Raw genomic sequence first — 17,657 nt, 5'->3', positions numbered from 1 at the left:
CCCACTATAGCTGACCCAAGAGCATAGTAATTGTTGTTTCCTCTTAATATAGTGTGTATAATATGTAAAGGGTAAACACGGTGAATTTTTTTTTTAACCAGATCATGTGAGTGGCAACCCTGTATACCCAATATTCCTGAATAACCCTGTGGCAGAATTGATATTTGAGTTATGCAGTTAGATAATCACTTTTTGACTCGCTCAACATACGCCGAAAGTATCGTAAATCGCTGTAATATTTTGATTGTATTTTCGGAACCTTGTGTATTTTGATTGTATATTCGAAGTATTTAATTTTTAAGGCATTAATATTTCGATTGTATAAGGCGATGTAATATTTCGATTGTATTTTCGACAGTTATTGATATTGATTTTTGAATATCCCGATATATTTCAAACAATATGGAAAATTCGAATTGTGCATTTGAGTATTTAATTTTTAAGGCAATAATTCTATCAAATTTTTGGCAGTTATATTCTTTATATTTTTTTAATCTGATATTTCTTATACGATATTATTTATAACAACAGCCCAATCTCGAAAGGAAACACATACTCAAGGTCTCCGATGCGTGTGATTTCGCCGTCAATCTTTTTTTACGGCAAGTACCGCTGCGGATTTTCTGATTTTTAGTTATTTTTTTTATTGCGATAATTATTTACAAAATGCCGAGGATATTATCTGTGCATTCCCCCCTTTCGACAAAATGTGAAAATATTACCTATAATATTAGAATAAAAATTACATGTTCAATTAAGAAAAAAATATATATAGTATATTTTTTTTTTTTTTTTTTTTGTAAAACCAGCGTTTTTGTTATTTTAAATTAGTAGCATATATGTTTGTTATTAAAAATATATTGTAGAAAGATATTAGCACTAGAGGGGTATGTCACAGATTGCTAAAATAAATTCTGCCCCAGGCCTGAATACATTATGTATATTTACTGATTGCTATGTACAGAGGTGCTTACTGTTATGATCTATCCGCTATAATTACTCTCTGATTAAGATTTGCTGATTAAGTACTGTCTTGTGGTTGAGTAATAAAAATTAAATTTCCTTTTACTATTTTTGTTATAAACTATTTAAAATAAGTTTATTTATTTTGTTTTATTTATTTTATTAATTAATTAATTTATTTTTTTGGAAATCTGCTGTCAGAAAGACAAATGTTATTATTTAAAAGTCCAAAACAAAAACTAATGGAGAGCTGAACTTACTGTGACTTTTCATACATCTGGTCAAATTTCAGTTATTACTAATTGACTGGACTGTATCATTTATTTATGTGGGTTATTCTACTAAAATATAAATATTTGTATTAATTGAAATATTTGCTTTGTTTTGAATCAATGAAAAAACCTCTTGTTCACATTTTTACACCCTATATTCAATTATGCTGGAAAAAAATTTTAGGCTTTAAAAAAAAATTATTAGTGAAACATCCACTCACATACATTTCTCTTATATCGCAGAGAATAAATATTTAAAACAAAAATTGATTTTTCTTTGAATTCCTCTGACTAAAATGGAAATAGCACATTAATAATATAAAATTTCAAATGAAATAATATTTTTAAATGAAATGTTATTATTCTGTCAGCCCCAAGGTTATTGATAAAGATTAGCATGCCGAGAAAATAGTTGTTCATCTAAGACAGACTAAATTTTTTTCAGTTATTTAACCTCTTTGCGAGGGGCGAATCATCTATGTGAGAATGGGGCAGTGCATTTTAAGCTGAAACAATTTTTAATAACCCCTAGATGGCACCCTGTGTAGCATTTAAACTGAACAAAGTTTTGATCAAAAATAAATCAAAAGTCATTATGGAGAAATCTTCAGAGGAAGGCATTGGCCAGCTATGATGATGATAGTTGTTCATCAACAGAACATTCCAAGGTTAAGAAAACTGAGATGGGCATAGTAGGCCCTGACCCTCTATGGGTTTAGTTTTAGCTTTCATTGTTATTTGGGATAGCCTTGATGCCAGAGAAGGCATTATTTATCAGAGGATGAATATACTTGTATGATAAATGTACCAATGAGTGAAAGTTATGATTCCTTTGCTAAAGAGTTAAAAAGTGATACAGTCTTCATTTTAAATTTTGTTATTTCTTCTTGTAAATTGCTTTTGTTGTATATTTTTTATTCATGTAAATTGAGGGAAAAACATTATTAAAGTCTGGTTTTAATGTATATGACAAATTATGTAAGAATCTAAAATGGTATCAAAAATTATGGCAGCAGTACTTTATTATTTGTGATTTTTTTCTAAACTCTGACCTAGTGGTGCAAAACTTCGGTTCTGGAGTATAATTCCTTTCACTTCTGCTTCGTCCTGAGTAAGCATTTGAAACAATGGTTAAATATTAATGATACAAACTTTTTAGTCTATGTGATAAGTTCAAAAGTATTTAATGATCACTTTTAATTAAGAATAGAATATAAAGAAGCGTTTTGCTGGGATGAATTCCAAAAATAGGTAACTTGAGAGAGCAAATGGTTGCACATTTTAAATTGTAACTTCCTTCGAAAATGGTGGAAATAAGAAAAAAGATAAACATCTAAAAAATTCATTATCAAGAGGCAGTCATTTTGCTATATTTAGAATATTATGTTACATTATTTAATGATCTAATTAAATATTTTGTTGTAGGGGAAATTTGCAGTATTCAAACTGCAAATTTAGCTAATTAATAATTTAAAGAAAAAAAAACTTGTGTATTATTGCAAACATTTTTGTTCAACAATACCACTGAACAAATATTTTAGATATAGTGGACCCGTTGATGGTTCAACTGTTTTATATAGAAGAATGACTAAGTTTAATAGTTTTATTGTTGTTTTTAGAATTATATACCTGAGCTAACAAGAGAAGACATCCCCCAGGCACTCAAAGGAAAAAGAAATGTTATTTTTGGAAATATTGAAAAAATCTATGAATTTCACAATCAGTATTTTTTGGCAGAGTTAGAACACTGCGAAAATTCACCTTTCACTGTGGGGCAATGCTTTTTAGATTTTGTAAGTCTCTTTTTGTTTATTTTTCATTTTTCTAGAGATGAGGTTTTTTTTTTTAAAGATACTTTAAAGAACTAAAGTTTATAATTAACTATACTTTACAATTTTAACTAAAATATTGCAATACATTTCAAACAAATTTAATGCATTAAAAATTGTTTCACTGTATGTGTAAATGAATTGAAAGGTAAATTTATTTCAAGAAAAAATATATTTTCTTGAAATGATTTATTTCAAGAAAATAAAGGTAACAGAATTTATTTCACATTTGTTTTTTACTATTTGTAAATGACAAAAATAGTTTCTTTCATAAGTTACCTTTATTGTAGATTGACAGATATTTCTATGTGAAGTAACTTTCTATTTTAAAAAAAAGTTTTTTTTCTCAATTTAAAACAATTAAAAAAAAAATTCTATTTGTAAGGTATAGAAATGCACTTACAATATTAAATTGTAGTTTGAAGGATTGTGTTTATGTAATCATTTAATTACCAAGTACTAATGTAATTTTACTAATTGACACTTATTAACACAGCAATATATTAATAAGAAATTTTAAAACTATGAAAATTTTTAAAATGTCTCACATTATAATGATTTGTAAGTTTCTTAATTTAAAATATTCTTGATCTTGATTCGCTAGTGATGCATTTGCTTGTAATTTATAATTTGCACTTAATATTTGTACTTAATATTGTACTCAATATTTGTATAACAGTGGGAAAATAAAAAATTCCTAAAAAATTTTTTGTTAAAAAATGTGTTGCTTTGCAAAACTTTTTCTTGTTCAAAACACATAAGTCAATTTGTGTATTTCTTAGTTTGAATTCCTTAAGTTAATAAGTGGGATCTAAATATTATTTAATAAATTATTACTATTTCAATATATTTTTATTATTTTACAACACATGTGCTTGTTTATTCAAGAATTGTGTAAAATCAAATGAATTTTTTTTCTTGTATAAACTTATTATCGAAAAATATGAAAAAGTTATAGTTCTGAAAATTTTTTTGAAACTTTTGGGGAAATTTTGATTTTAAAAAAGAAATATTGTTCATAGGGAATTTTACGCTCTTGGAATTTTTTGCACTCTTGCTTATGTGTACATGAATATTTCCAATATTAGTAATGTTAATTAATGTATAATTAGTTCACTGATTAGTTAACTAATTCTAATTTATGAGAAATATAAATGTTTGTTAAAATGAGTTAAATCAATCAATTCAAGGATTAATATTTAGTAGAGATATTAGAATAAATTTCCTAGTTACATGTTATTTTATTGTGTTATAATAAGGTCTATTTTCTATACTCTGCAGCTTAACATCAATCAAAATAATAGTTTCGGGTTATTCATAGAAATAAAATGAAATTAGGAGTACACAGGGTTTCAAAACTGTTTATTATTATTATTAAGAGAAAAGAGGAGTTAAAATAGGTGTAAATCTAAATGGATTTTATATAGAATGAATAAGGTTGTTGAATGTTTTTTATTTTATTAAGCTGATTGTTTTTGTATTTTTAATTTAAAGATGATTTTTTAATGATTCAGTTAGTTTTTTTGAATTTTAGTATGAACAGCATGTATAATTCATAAAAAAGTAAAAAGTGGTGTCAAAATTAACTTTTTCTTAGTAATGTTAAATATTAAAAAAGGCAACACTATAAAATCTGGTGCATTATTGTGAAAAGAATATCAAACTCTGCCCATCTTCTAGTTTTAATTCTTGATAAACATTAAAAAAGAAAAAAAAACATAGAAAATAAGTAATAATCAATATAAAATTTAACAAATAATTCCTTCAAGATTATTGATACACGTCTCTATTTTAATCATTACAAGTACTTCAATGATCATTCCTGTGCAAATGTTTAAAAAAGTAAACAGTGGTGTCAAAATTTAAGTTTAATTTCTAGTTTATAAAATGTGTATGTAAATATACATTGAAATAAAATAATGTCCCTTGGTATTAAACTCTTTTAATTAAACATATTTTATTTTAGATGTTAGCAATTAATTATTTCTCTAGAATTTATTTTATCATTTATCTATTTGTTACAGATATAAATGAAACAAAAATTTAATAACGCTTTTCTACAAAAAAAAAATAAGGATAACTAAAAGATTCCTAAAATATAATATTCTTTAGCTTGAAAAAAAAAGTTAAAAGTGGTGTAATTAGTAAACAAATTTTTTTTAGGGAAAAATGATTTCTTCTCTAACTTGATTTCAATACAGATTGTAATAAATTTTGGTTTTTGACAGTAATTGTCAAAACAAAAAGACAATTTAATTTTCAAAATAATATTGATTGATCACTTATAATTTTATATATATGTTTATTTATGAATACTTCTTATTTATGATAGCTAATAATTATCCTTTGCTCTAAAATTTTAGGTTTTTGACTCATATCAAAAAGGTATTTTTAGCACAAAGGATAGTCATGGTTAAAAATAGATAAAACCACCAGTTGTCAAACACTTGCCAACCCTGATACTGTGTACATTAAGACCATTGTTTTGTGCACTCCTGTCAATTAAAAAATTATAATTTGATAAAACTTAAGTTTAATCCTGCTAACAAGTCATTTACATAAACGTGATTCTTCTGCCAATTTTATTCTTTTGGTTTGATGGATTTTTGCCACTTTGAATATTTGGGACTGCGCCGGTATCAACTAATGTTGCGATTCATATTCACACGATTTTAATATCAAACATCGATTTTCATTCGATTTACTTGTTTGATTTCTATTCACTTGTTTAAAAGTCCAATAATTACACATTTTAAAAACCCAATATCGCGATTCATTTTCACACAAATTTAAAATCCAATTTCACAATTCCTACTCACACGTTTTTAAAATCTAACTGTGATTTGTATTCATGTGTTTGTTGTATCAAATATTCATTTTCATATTTATGCGTGATATAAAAAATATGCATTGCAATTTTTATTCACATGATCCAAAAGTTATGCATTGTGATTAATTTTAATGCGATTTAAAAATGAAATCTCACGAATTGTAATTAAGCGTGTTTATAAAACCCAATATCACTATTTATATTTACACGATTTGAAAACCCAATATCTCGATTCATATTCACGCGATTTAAAAAATATTATGTATAGATTCTTGTTGGAAGTAAGTTTTTTAAAGAAGTAAAGTTTGTTTTTTGTTAGTAAGAAGTAAGAAAACATTTAATATTTTGAAAAAGGAACAGCACATTTCAACTTCTTAACTCGAAGGCGATAATTTAACTTCTGTTCACTTACATAACTGTAGTTGCGTCAGGGTTATGGTTAAATTTAGAGTCAAATAGTACCTCGGAGTTTATCATGCTTTATGTTCCTATTTTTGTTTTTAGCAAGTTGACAGCTATGGGTATTTATAAATAATTCAAAAATTACATTTATTATCTTTAATGTGGATAACTACGTCCGCCAATTATCAGTCTAAACTTCTCTGTAATTCTTAAAAAAATTTGTCAGATTGGCAAAATTATGTTACCAATTTCATATGCAGTTGTATGAGTTGACGAAAAATAAACAAAAATATCTTTTTGTTGTACTGTTAAATGTCATATCTTTTTTAAAACTAATTAATTGACAATTTCAAATGTGTTGGAACAATAGTATCTCAAAGAAGGATCCTTAAAATTGTTGAATTCAGAATAAAAGTCACAAAATGTTTTGTGACTTGATTCTTATGAAGATAAGTTTTAATTGTAATTCTTAATATTGTAATGTCATTTAAATTTAATCTTACTGAATAATTTTCTGTTCTAAAAGAATATGCTTCCTTTGTTTTTCAGCAAAATGAATTTTATTTATATGCCTTATACAACAAGAATAAACCTAAGTCAGATGCATTGATGTCAGAGTATGGAAATACATTTTTTAGAGTATGTTATTTCACTTTCTTTTCAAGTTATTTCATCATCATATCAATATTTATCATCAAGTTATTTCATCATCATATCAATATATTCATCAATATTTTAGGAAGCTTATTTGCAAATGTCATTTATGCAAACTTATTCAAAAAAAGGGAATTTTTGTGAGGCGTCATTATTCCAATTTTTAAACGGGCTGTTTTGAATATTTAAAAGTTTTTTAATCTTATGAAGGACTGATTTTAAAAGTCTGCATCCATAAATGGTGTTCCTAATTTTTTGTTGACAATTATTGAAGGAAAATCATATTACTGTTAAAGGAGCTTAGTTATCTGTTTTAAATTGCTTAAAATACAATTCTTATTAGTGAAGGGTGAGCTAAGTCCAAGCATTGAACAATTGCTAAAATAGTGAGAAAAAACTTCTGCACAATCTGCAGTGTTTTTTTTTTGTTCATTATTGAGAATGAATGAATGCATCACAGGGCTGCCTCTTCACAGGGAGAACAGAGAATTTAAAAATCATCTAAAATAACAGAGAAAACGTCGTGAATTGGGATATTTTCTTTACAAAATCTTTTTTTTTTTAAATTTGTCTTATTTTTGTTTTTTAAAAAATGGTGACTACTCAACGTGTAACCTACGGGATATTAAACCATGATACGGGATATTTAACCAGCTATACTAAGCTATTTCTTTTACTAAAGCATTTAAGTATGTTCAGCTGTTTTTCCAGCAATTAAAACTAATATAGTTATCCCAATATAGCTCACACAAGAGCATAGTAATTGTTTCCTCTTAATAAAGTGTGTATAATATGTACAGGGAATTTATTTTCCTGATTTGAGTGGCAACTCTGATGAATTTTTGCTAGTCAGACCAAAAAAATGCTTGTAAATCTTTAGGATAGGAGAAAATTAAGTACCGTGGTACATTTTACCATTCTCCATAACATGACCCAGAAATTAGAGTTAAAAATGAACATAAGTGGGTGCACTTTTTTGTTTATTTTGAACAGCTTTCTTTACCTATCAGTTTCTTAATAGACAACTGTTAGGAATGAATACTTGTGTAACATAATTTTAATGGATATATGTTATTAATAGTATTTTTCATTTGTTGTTTATTAGAAAATGCAATTAAAACTTGAAGACAAAATGGATTTAGCTAGTTACCTGCTGAAACCAGTTCAGAGGATGGGAAAGTATGCATTACTCCTTAAAGAATTGCTGAAGGAATGTCCAGAAAGGGAGCCCAGCCACCACACATTAAAGGTTTTTCTTTTTCAACCAAAATCCAAAAAACTTGAAAAATGAAACTATTTTTTAAAACCTAGTTCTTACATTTTTTTTTATAAGAAAACATACAAATGTTTTTTGTTTTTTTCCCCAGAAATATACGTAAACACTCAAGTGTATATTAAGTTTTAGAGCATGCTACTGTATTATTTGAAACTTATATACATGAACAAAATGATGAGGTGCTAGGAAAGTGGGAAAATTAGTAAAGGCTCAGTGTTTCCTAAAAAATGATCGAAAAATGGTAGCCTGTAAGAAATCTTAGCTAATTTTAATAAATTGTTTTTTAAGAAATATGATTTTTTTGGAAAGTTTCTTTACAAATATAATTCTATTTTTTATTTATATATATTTTGTGTTTATCAGTGAGAAAGAGAATTTCTGAACAAAAAAAAACCTGAGATAATGGGAAAAATTCAGAGTTTTTTTATTGGGGGGGGGAGAAACTAAATAGGGTTGTTCAGTGATTCCGCCTGACTTTAAGAGCTACTAATCCTTAGGACCCAGGACTTCCAAATTTCTGAGTTCTTTCTATTTAGAGCAGGTTTTTCAAATTTCTCATTTAAAAAAGAAATAGTACCAGGTCTGCCATCCTTTTTGGTAAAATTTCTTCAAGTGGTAACAAAAAAGATGTTCTTTGTTTAGTAATTTCTGCACACGCAAAAGATTCAAAAGTTTATTTTCAAATACCATTTCGTTCCAGGTCCCTTGTGGTGAGGCAAACTTACAAAGTATTTTGAAAGTTTTGTCTACCACTCTATAAAAGTATTTAGAAAAAGTGTATTAGTCCTTTAGTACAAAAAATGTGAAGAAATTTATTTAGTAAAATTTTTAACAAGCAATTAAAGTTTTACATTAAATGCAGGGTATCTGCGCACCTGGAGAGTCATGAGGTCGCTGGAAAATCTAATTATTAAAGTGGAATTTACCCCCCAATTTTATGGTGTTCCAAATATCTGAATTTGTATCAAAATCCCCTCTAACAGTGCTATTTTATTTAAATATGAAATGTTTTTATCATGTTCTTTAAAAATTATGGTGTTTTTTAAAAAAAGAAAAAAAAACATCATTTCTAGAGCGAATTATCTTTTAAACTTTAGTGATTTCAGAATTTTTATTATGTATTTATTTTATTTTATCAATCTAACTGAAGCAAGCCAGTCATTGGCGAATTTTTTAATTCTAAAATGAGAACAGAAAAATCAGGAGTGTTTCTTTCCTTTCTGATGTACAGGAAAAGTATCATTAATTCAGTATATAATTCTGCAGGAAAAAAAGAAAAAAAATTGCTTTGGTATTTTTTTTAGCTCTTTTATTGTTTAAACTTTACTCTGTTTTTTAAATCTATAAATATGAAGATGCAGAGTATAACAGTTTTGGTAATACCTATCATTTCAATGAACGTTATTATAATAATTTTTTTAAAATTTATTGATGTGTTATTGTTGGAGAAAATAGTAACTTCATTAAGTCAAGAAAAATTCTTGGAATTTGTCATGAAAAGTCGTGAATTTGAAAATCTAAAATGTAGCAGATACCTTGGTTTTGACATGTCGTAGTGCATCATTGCATCAATGATTTATGCATACACTTGCTGATAACTTAAGGAAACTAACTATAAGGGAAAAAAACTGCAATAAAAGTCTTGATATACATACAATGTGAGGTCAATGAATTCAAAAATCATGTTCATTCACATGATCTTTGAATTTATTTGTAGCTATGAACACAAAGTTATAGTCAATTGTAAACACAGAACTTTCCTACCAACAAAAAGAAAAGAAATCTATTCACTTTTGAATGCAACTGTTTTATGATGTTTTAATATATTTACATTTTATCTGGTTTTACTCACTTTTGAATATGTCTGTTACATTGTATTCAGTTTTATAAATTCCATGTGCTTTTAGGAAGAGAAATTTGTAGTATGCATTTACCTAAGATTTATTTTAAAACCGTTTGTTTGGCACAGTATGTCCTTTTGTGGACTTTGTGCCATTAAACCCTTCAAATTCAATTCAAAGAAAATAAATCTTATGACTTAAATTAATTTTATCTATAAAGCTAAATCAATTTCCATCCCAAAAATATTTTAACGTAAGAAGAAAAAAAAGGCTCTTTAGAAGATTAATGAATTGTGCATAACATCTCTAAATTGTGCATTTCATTTTTAAATTGTTCTTTAAAGTTGGTTTTATTTGACCTGATTGAATCTTATATTATTTTCCTGTCAATTATAATTTAGACAGTTGTTAAAATTCTCTATGATGATAAACTCTGTTTGTGGTGACTGTCGGGAAACAACTGAAATTTGGACACAAGGATTCAGTTTAAGCACTGGAGTATGTTTTTAATTTTGATTCATAATGAATTTTATTTGACTATAAAATTATAGTGGTCAAGAAATGAAGGCTTTACAAATTTTGCTTTCATCTTGCGAAATTCTGTTTCTTACAAAATGTTATATTTATGGTGAAATATTGTTGCGTACAGTGCAAATTTGCTTTATTATATATGCTACGATTAATCTGGCTATTATTATTTATTATAGACAGATAGGTTAAAGATTATAACATTACCCAGACTTTGTGATGGTACATTAACCGGTAAATAATAGATCATTCATTTTCATTGACTCACATGGTTATTACCATCAGTTACTATTAATCGGTTAATTTATTGATCGTAACATATATTCGTTGAAAAGATTTTATTTTTAAAATTAAGGGAAAACCCTGATTATAGAACTTCCATTAGAAGGAATATAATGTATATATCTAATTAAATATATAATCTTGTTCCTGATTGTTATTTTGATCCTGATTGTTATTACCTCAATATTTAGTTTCGGAAATTTGATTTAAAATATTTTCACTCCTAGGATCTATATCTGTATGTACAGGGCTAAGAATTTAAAATTATTAGCTAAATATCAAAACCTATTCGCCATTTTTTACAATTAATTTTTTTCCCTATAGAAAACTATCTTACGGTAATTTGTTTATATTATTTGGACCCAATTCTAATTGGATATGGCACATCTATCGAAAATTACTTTTTTTGGGTTAAAGAAAATTGCAAAAAAAAGTTTGCTTTAATTTATTACTGTTGGTAGGGACATGTAACGTGAAATATATATAGAAGGAATAATCTAAGTTTTATAATATCCATCTATGGCAAATTTTGGTAGTTTCTTTCAAATAAATGTTGAAAAATTTTCTTTTTATCTTTTTTTCTACTTAAATATTTTAATGAATATTTTTTTTAAAAAAAAAAGGATCTAATTATTGAATTGTGGAAGAGTAATTTGTTTGTCAATTTGTTTAATTTTATTTATTTATTTATTGTTTTGAAGAAAAAAAGGTCTGTAGCTCATATGTTGCAATATCTACAATAATGTAACTGTTGATCGAAATAATTTTACATGGAATTAATATAATATACTCCTAATGTAGGCTTCTGAGGAAATGGTACGTTTCCAACTGAGGCATGGTAATGATTTGCTTGCAATGGATGCATTGAAAGACTGTGATGTAAGTTTGTTTCTCTGGACTCTACTTTATACCTTTACAATTCTGCAACTTATTTAATGCATTTAAAGGATTTTGTATTTGAAATAGAATTTTTTTTATAAAACACACAATTAAGTTACGTGAAGTTTCGTTTAAAAATTAGTCATGTGGGCTTGAGGAAAAACTATTTCATTTATATCAATGGATTTTTCGAAATGCTTATATTTTATTTGCATAGTCTGTTGATACATTTTTAAGGTTCGGATTTTTATTCTTTCTGAAGGTTTTATCTAGAGATGGAAAGAAATGCCCTTAAATTGTTTTTGATTTTAAAGAGTAGTCTGAAAATTAATGAAATACACGTGGATTAAATTATAACTTTCCTTTTGGTGTATGAAAAATAATTTGTTATATTTTATGCATATTTCAATTCCGTTTTATGTTTAAATACAAGTTCTTTTAAAACATTTGTATGAATAATGTTTTGCTTAGAGTAATTTAGAATTGTTTATTCTTTTTTTATGCTTCCAAATCTGAATTAATTTATTCTGCATTTGATGACTAAATCGGGTATTTGTCTTTACAAATTCATAAAAGTATTCAGCTATAAAAAAAGTATATTTTTTGTTGTAATAATTGTATAATAACTGAAATCATTTGAATTGGAAATATAGTTTAAAATTAAAAGCTAAAGTTTATTTTTCGCGTGAAATTATCTTTGGTTAAAAAAATTGCATAATTGTTTGCAAATTTTTTTTGAATCACTTAAAAAGTTCGCAAGATATGGCGAAATGTGTAAAAAATAAAATTATAATTAAGGGATCCAAACTTTGGGTTGCTCTCATAACCGAACTATGGAGACCCTATTTCCCAAATCATGGTTACCCCCTATACTTTGAGAGTCAGAAATTCAAAGCTGTTGGGAAAAAAAGCATGTTTATTCAGAGTAGGTATGTTTTTATGTCTGATTTTGTAACATCATCTGCTCTAATTAATTAACATATTTGAGATCTCCCCCTCAAATCATTATGATGGATTCCTAGAACGTTAAGATCAGATCGTTTGATCAAAATTTAATCAGGGTGGTCTGTTTGTACATATTTTATGAATTCGAAAGATAAGATGTTAAATATCTGATAGAGGTCAGATTTCTCTGAGCAGATTGTGTTTCCAATAACTGAACTGTTGATTCTTTGCAGGAGTCTGTTTAAAAGAAATTTGGGTCTGTTAACGGACCTTTCACAAAATATCTTTTCATAAAAACAGACCTTTCACAAAATATCTTTTCATAAAAACAGACCTTTCACAAAATATTTTATTGCTCTTTTAAATTTTAAATTTTTTTTATTTATTTTTACAGTGTTGAGCATAATCTTGTATCTCTTTACAATTTAAAAATTCCTTGAAAAAGTTTTTTGCAATAACAGGACCCTATTTGCACACATTCGCAAAAGCAGGACCCTGGTTTATAGAATGTGACTTAACGTTTATTTTATATTCACAAATTACGAGTACTTTTTTTCACAATTTTACAAAAACGGACCTTTCACAAATTGTCTGGACAGACCCCTGCTTTGTGTAAGCAGGGGTCTGTCTAGGTTTTTATGAGAGGTACCTATTTTGTGAAAATTTGGACATAATTTGTGAAAATTAAAAATTATATAAAAAACCAACTCAAAAATATGGTAAAGTAAGAAAATATTTTAAAAAATTGTCTACAAATAAAAATAATTCATGACTATCAAATTTGTATATATTTTTCCCCACATATTCAAAAATAATTTTGCTATTGTAAAATTTTGAGCTTAAAATTGTATCCAAATTTAAAAATCCATAAAAGTTATTGTCCATTGTTAAATTTCAACTTGAATTTAAAAAAAAAAACATGCATTTAGCAGTTCTTGCTTTAGAAGCTATTTTCATTATGAGAACATTTCCCATACGGTCATACAGAAACAAGTTTCAAGGAGAGAAAATGTTTAAGAAAAAAGTAAATGCAGGGGTCGCATTCCCCCTAAAATTCATAAAATTCCTAAAAGTATGTGCAAACCCTAAAAATCTGATAAAATTTTGTTGGTGTTCCTAAAAAATTAGAGTTATAGGCTAAATATAAATAAAAAAGCAATAATCTAAAATATAAGAATTTAACTACGTTAATTAAAACTGTTTTAATTTTGCCACATGGGAATTCTGATCCTGAGAGAGGTTTTTCGATAAATAAAGCAATGCTTAATGTGAGTCACCATGAGTTTACTATTATGTCGCTTAGACTAATCAAAGATACCATTCGAAATTATGGAGGAGTGTTGAAGATCACCACAACACTATTGAGGGCAGTAAAAGAATCTCACAAATCATATCAAGAATATTTTAGAAAAATGATCATGATTAATTTGTTTTTCTCTAACTTCTAATATAAATTGCTGATTTGAAATCTAATAATATCACACAATAGTTTTTCTTAATAAAGTAAGGTTATAATAAAATTTTGATTAAGAAGGTAAAAATTAAATAAAAATCCAAGTTGGTGTTAATTTATTTTTTCTCTTGATTTATTCTCACTTTTGCCTGTTCCTGAATTATGCACTTAACTTCTGATAGGTAATATGTAAAGTTGAAATTTCATTTTTACACTTTAGAGATTTCATTCTTGACTTAATAAATTTCAGAGCTTTATTTTATGGCTTGCAATTATTTATGATATGTGTGGATGAATTGTAATAATCTTCTGTTATGTAATAAACTACCGTGTGATCTGTTTTTATCCTAGGAAAATCATATATTACCCCTAAAATTTACCTAAAATTTTTTGAAAAAAGTTCCTAAAATTACCCTAAAATTTTAAAAAACTTTGCTGCTACCCCTGATATCTATTAGAATAAATTTAGAACAATTTCAAATATTTAGAATAGTGTTTGAATTTCAACTTCTTGTAAAGTTCACAAAGGGAGCTCCTCATTCTTTAATTTAAAAAAAAAAAAAACTCTGCAAAAAAAAAAGAAGCTTTCTATAATATGGCGTAAGCGACTGTTTAGGCTTACCACTCGGCACTATCTTGCGAAGCACGTACTACCTTTTCTTGCGGGGATACAAAAACAAAATTTTAAGAGGCGGGGAGGAGAATCTTAGAACTTGCTTTTTTCAAAAGTATTTTGTGAAACTACCATTTTTCCTAGAGTTGAATTTTAAGGGTACCTCTAAACAGTAGTAAATTTTCCCTGGACAGACCCCTGGTAAGGTACAGAAAAGTTTAATAAAACATTGTGTTTCAGGTAAATGTGAAGGAACAAGGCAGGCTATTGAGACTGGAGGAGTTCATTGTGTGGCACGGGAGGCTGAGGAAGAATATGATGCTTCACATCTTCCTTTTTGAGGATCTCGTTCTCTTCAGTAAAGCACAGAGAGACCCCCAGAGGAAGGGATATGATGTCTACCACTACAAACACAGCATCAAAGTATGCATTTTTATGATAATTTAATTTTCTGACATCCTTTACAAGACAAATGTTGTTCAGATAGCCTTCGCATAAGTAAAAGTATGAATCATATCTATTAGATTAGAGTTGCACAACTTGTGATCTGCGGGCCACATGTGGCCCACCAAACCCATGATGTGCAACCTGAACAAAAGCAGTTCAGGTTTCGGCAGCAACCTGAACAGAATTTTTAAAAAAGAATCGTTATTTTTTCTGGAAGAAAAATTCGGAATATTTAAATTGCGTATTTAAGTTTTTGACTTTTAAGTTGGACTTTTGTAATATGTAACATGATTTAAAAAAACATGATTTTTCCCATTGTTTTTAATTATTTCAATTTATTTGTAAATTTTTTTTTGATAAATTAATTCTGATTCTGTTTATTTTTCTGAGTAATCAGTTTTGCAGTTTCTAATTTGAAATATTTAAAAGTATTTAATTTTATGCAAACATATTACAAGGTTAACTGATAAAAAGAAATGAGTGCCTAGAGCAATGATGTTTATTGAACAATTACTACCAACAATTGCTGTCAACATGTCTGTCTAAATACTTTAGCATGTGACCCTTCATTGGCTCATCTGCTTCGCATGTGGCCCTTCATTTCAAAAGTTTGCACATCTCTATATTAGATGTAACACTCCTATGTAATTTCACTGGTGTAATTACTATATTATAAATGCATTTTCTAACTGTACGTATATAATATCAAAATTATTGTATTCCCAAAATATGTAAGCCCTTGGGATAGAAATATGTTGTTGCAATTAGATTTTAGATTCTTCCACTAATTTGTGTGCATATATCAAGACCATTGAATTGCTGTCAATAATTTATATTCGGACATCAGAAATTATCACTGAAATTTATTTAAAACATAAACTCTCTTCAGGGTTCCCACGGTCCTTAAAAGTCCTTAAAAACTGCTTAATTTTTATTTTAGAAAATAAGGGCCCTTAAAAGTACTTAATTTTGGTATAAGTTTTTTAAAAGTCCTTAATTTTTTACCATCACTAAGGATAAGCAGAATGTTGCATAAAAATTTAAATATATTCAACTAAAAGATCCTCAGATTTTAATAATCATTTTATTCAGTTAACATTGCAAATTAATATACTGTTTTTTAATTTTTGTTCAATTTTTGGTTGCTTTAAAATTAGTTCATGTTTTTCACCAAAATGTTTAGTAGCATTATGTAAAGTTAATTCATAATAACATGTTTGGCTGAAAATAATTTTGTTAAAGTTTATCATAAAAGTAATGATAACACGTTTGCTGGTCTAGTAGCGAAATATAAAAACTTCCTGTAATAATTTTTCAATGTTTTTGCCAATTTTCTTTATTTACTTTTTTTTAGTATGCATGAAAAAAATTGCTTTTATACATGAAAAAATTTCTTTTTTTACTTTTTTTTTAGTATACATGAAAAAAATTGCAAATCTTAATTTCTGCACACTTAATTTTACAATTCAATTTCAATGAAATCATTAAAAATGGAATACAGATTAGTTTAATGTGTTAACTTTTATAATCTAAATGACGTTAACTTTTAACAATCTGAAATTTTTTTCTTCAAAAAACCCGACCCGGGTTTGCAAAAATAGCCTGATACTTCTTTGCCGAGCCCTGTTAATTAATACAATTATATCAGTGCTTACATTGTAATAAAATTATTTATTATTATTGTTTTTTTATTGGTGTTTTTAGAAAGGTAAATAATTGGCATTGTCACTGGTTGCATAAGTTCTTAATTTTTCAAAAAAGTGCTTAATTTTTTCAATAAAAAGTCCTTAAAAGTGCTTAATTTTTGCTTTGCTAAAAGAGTGGGAACCCTGTCTCTTCCTCTTTATCCATCTATTATTTTTATTTGTAGACAAAACAAAAGACTTAAATTTGATCAATTGAGTCTTTTAATTAGAACTCGCCTGCATTTATGGTAAGGCAACAATGTAATATGATACTCAAAAGTATTCAGATACTGATATGAAATCTATTTTTATGTGTTGGAGAATTACGTGCTCCTATAAAACAAGGACTGGGTGATAAATTGATGCTTTGGAAAATATTGATTATGTGCAATCATCGCCGATCCGATGTTTTAATTGGCAATTTTCCGAAGCATCGGAAATTGGAATTTACTGAGACGTGTATGATATTTCCCGGTGTAACATTTACATCGTTGTCAACACGCTCTATGTTGAGCATTGTTCCTGATGGCACAGGGATGTCTGCAAGCTTGATCGAATAGCTTTTTCCTGTGTGCAGTGATAACTGTGGCGATGATCGTTATCTTTCCCTGATTTTTTTACGTAGTGACTCATGGTTTTGCTGACCTGAATCTGAATTGTTGTAGAAATCTTGTGTGTGTGTGCAAATCCTGTTGGGTGTTTTTTACAATCAATCCAGCCGTTTAATGTTTTTTAACCGCTATTTTTCTGACATCTTT

At 27.3% G+C, this 17,657-nt stretch overlaps 1 protein-coding gene across 1 annotated transcript in view; it reads left to right on the top strand.

The window, feature by feature from the left end:
- Positions 1-17,657, top strand: part of LOC147806831 (puratrophin-1-like) — an 81,794-nt gene that overhangs the window by 23,255 nt on the left and 40,882 nt on the right. The window contains 5 exon segments of the mRNA XM_087167266.1: positions 2,855-3,028; positions 6,846-6,935; positions 8,056-8,199; positions 11,679-11,756; positions 15,008-15,190. Of these exon segments, the coding sequence (XP_087023392.1) occupies positions 2,855-3,028; positions 6,846-6,935; positions 8,056-8,199; positions 11,679-11,756; positions 15,008-15,190 (669 nt within the window).

The sequence above is a fragment of the Parasteatoda tepidariorum genome, chromosome 7 (assembly GCF_982258835.1).
Source record: "Parasteatoda tepidariorum strain Cologne lab strain chromosome 7, Ptep-v5.0, whole genome shotgun sequence".
In the NCBI taxonomy this organism is placed as follows: domain Eukaryota; kingdom Metazoa; phylum Arthropoda; class Arachnida; order Araneae; family Theridiidae; genus Parasteatoda; species Parasteatoda tepidariorum.
Note: the sequence above shows the minus strand (reverse complement) of the source record. Positions and strands in the feature narration are given on the sequence as shown.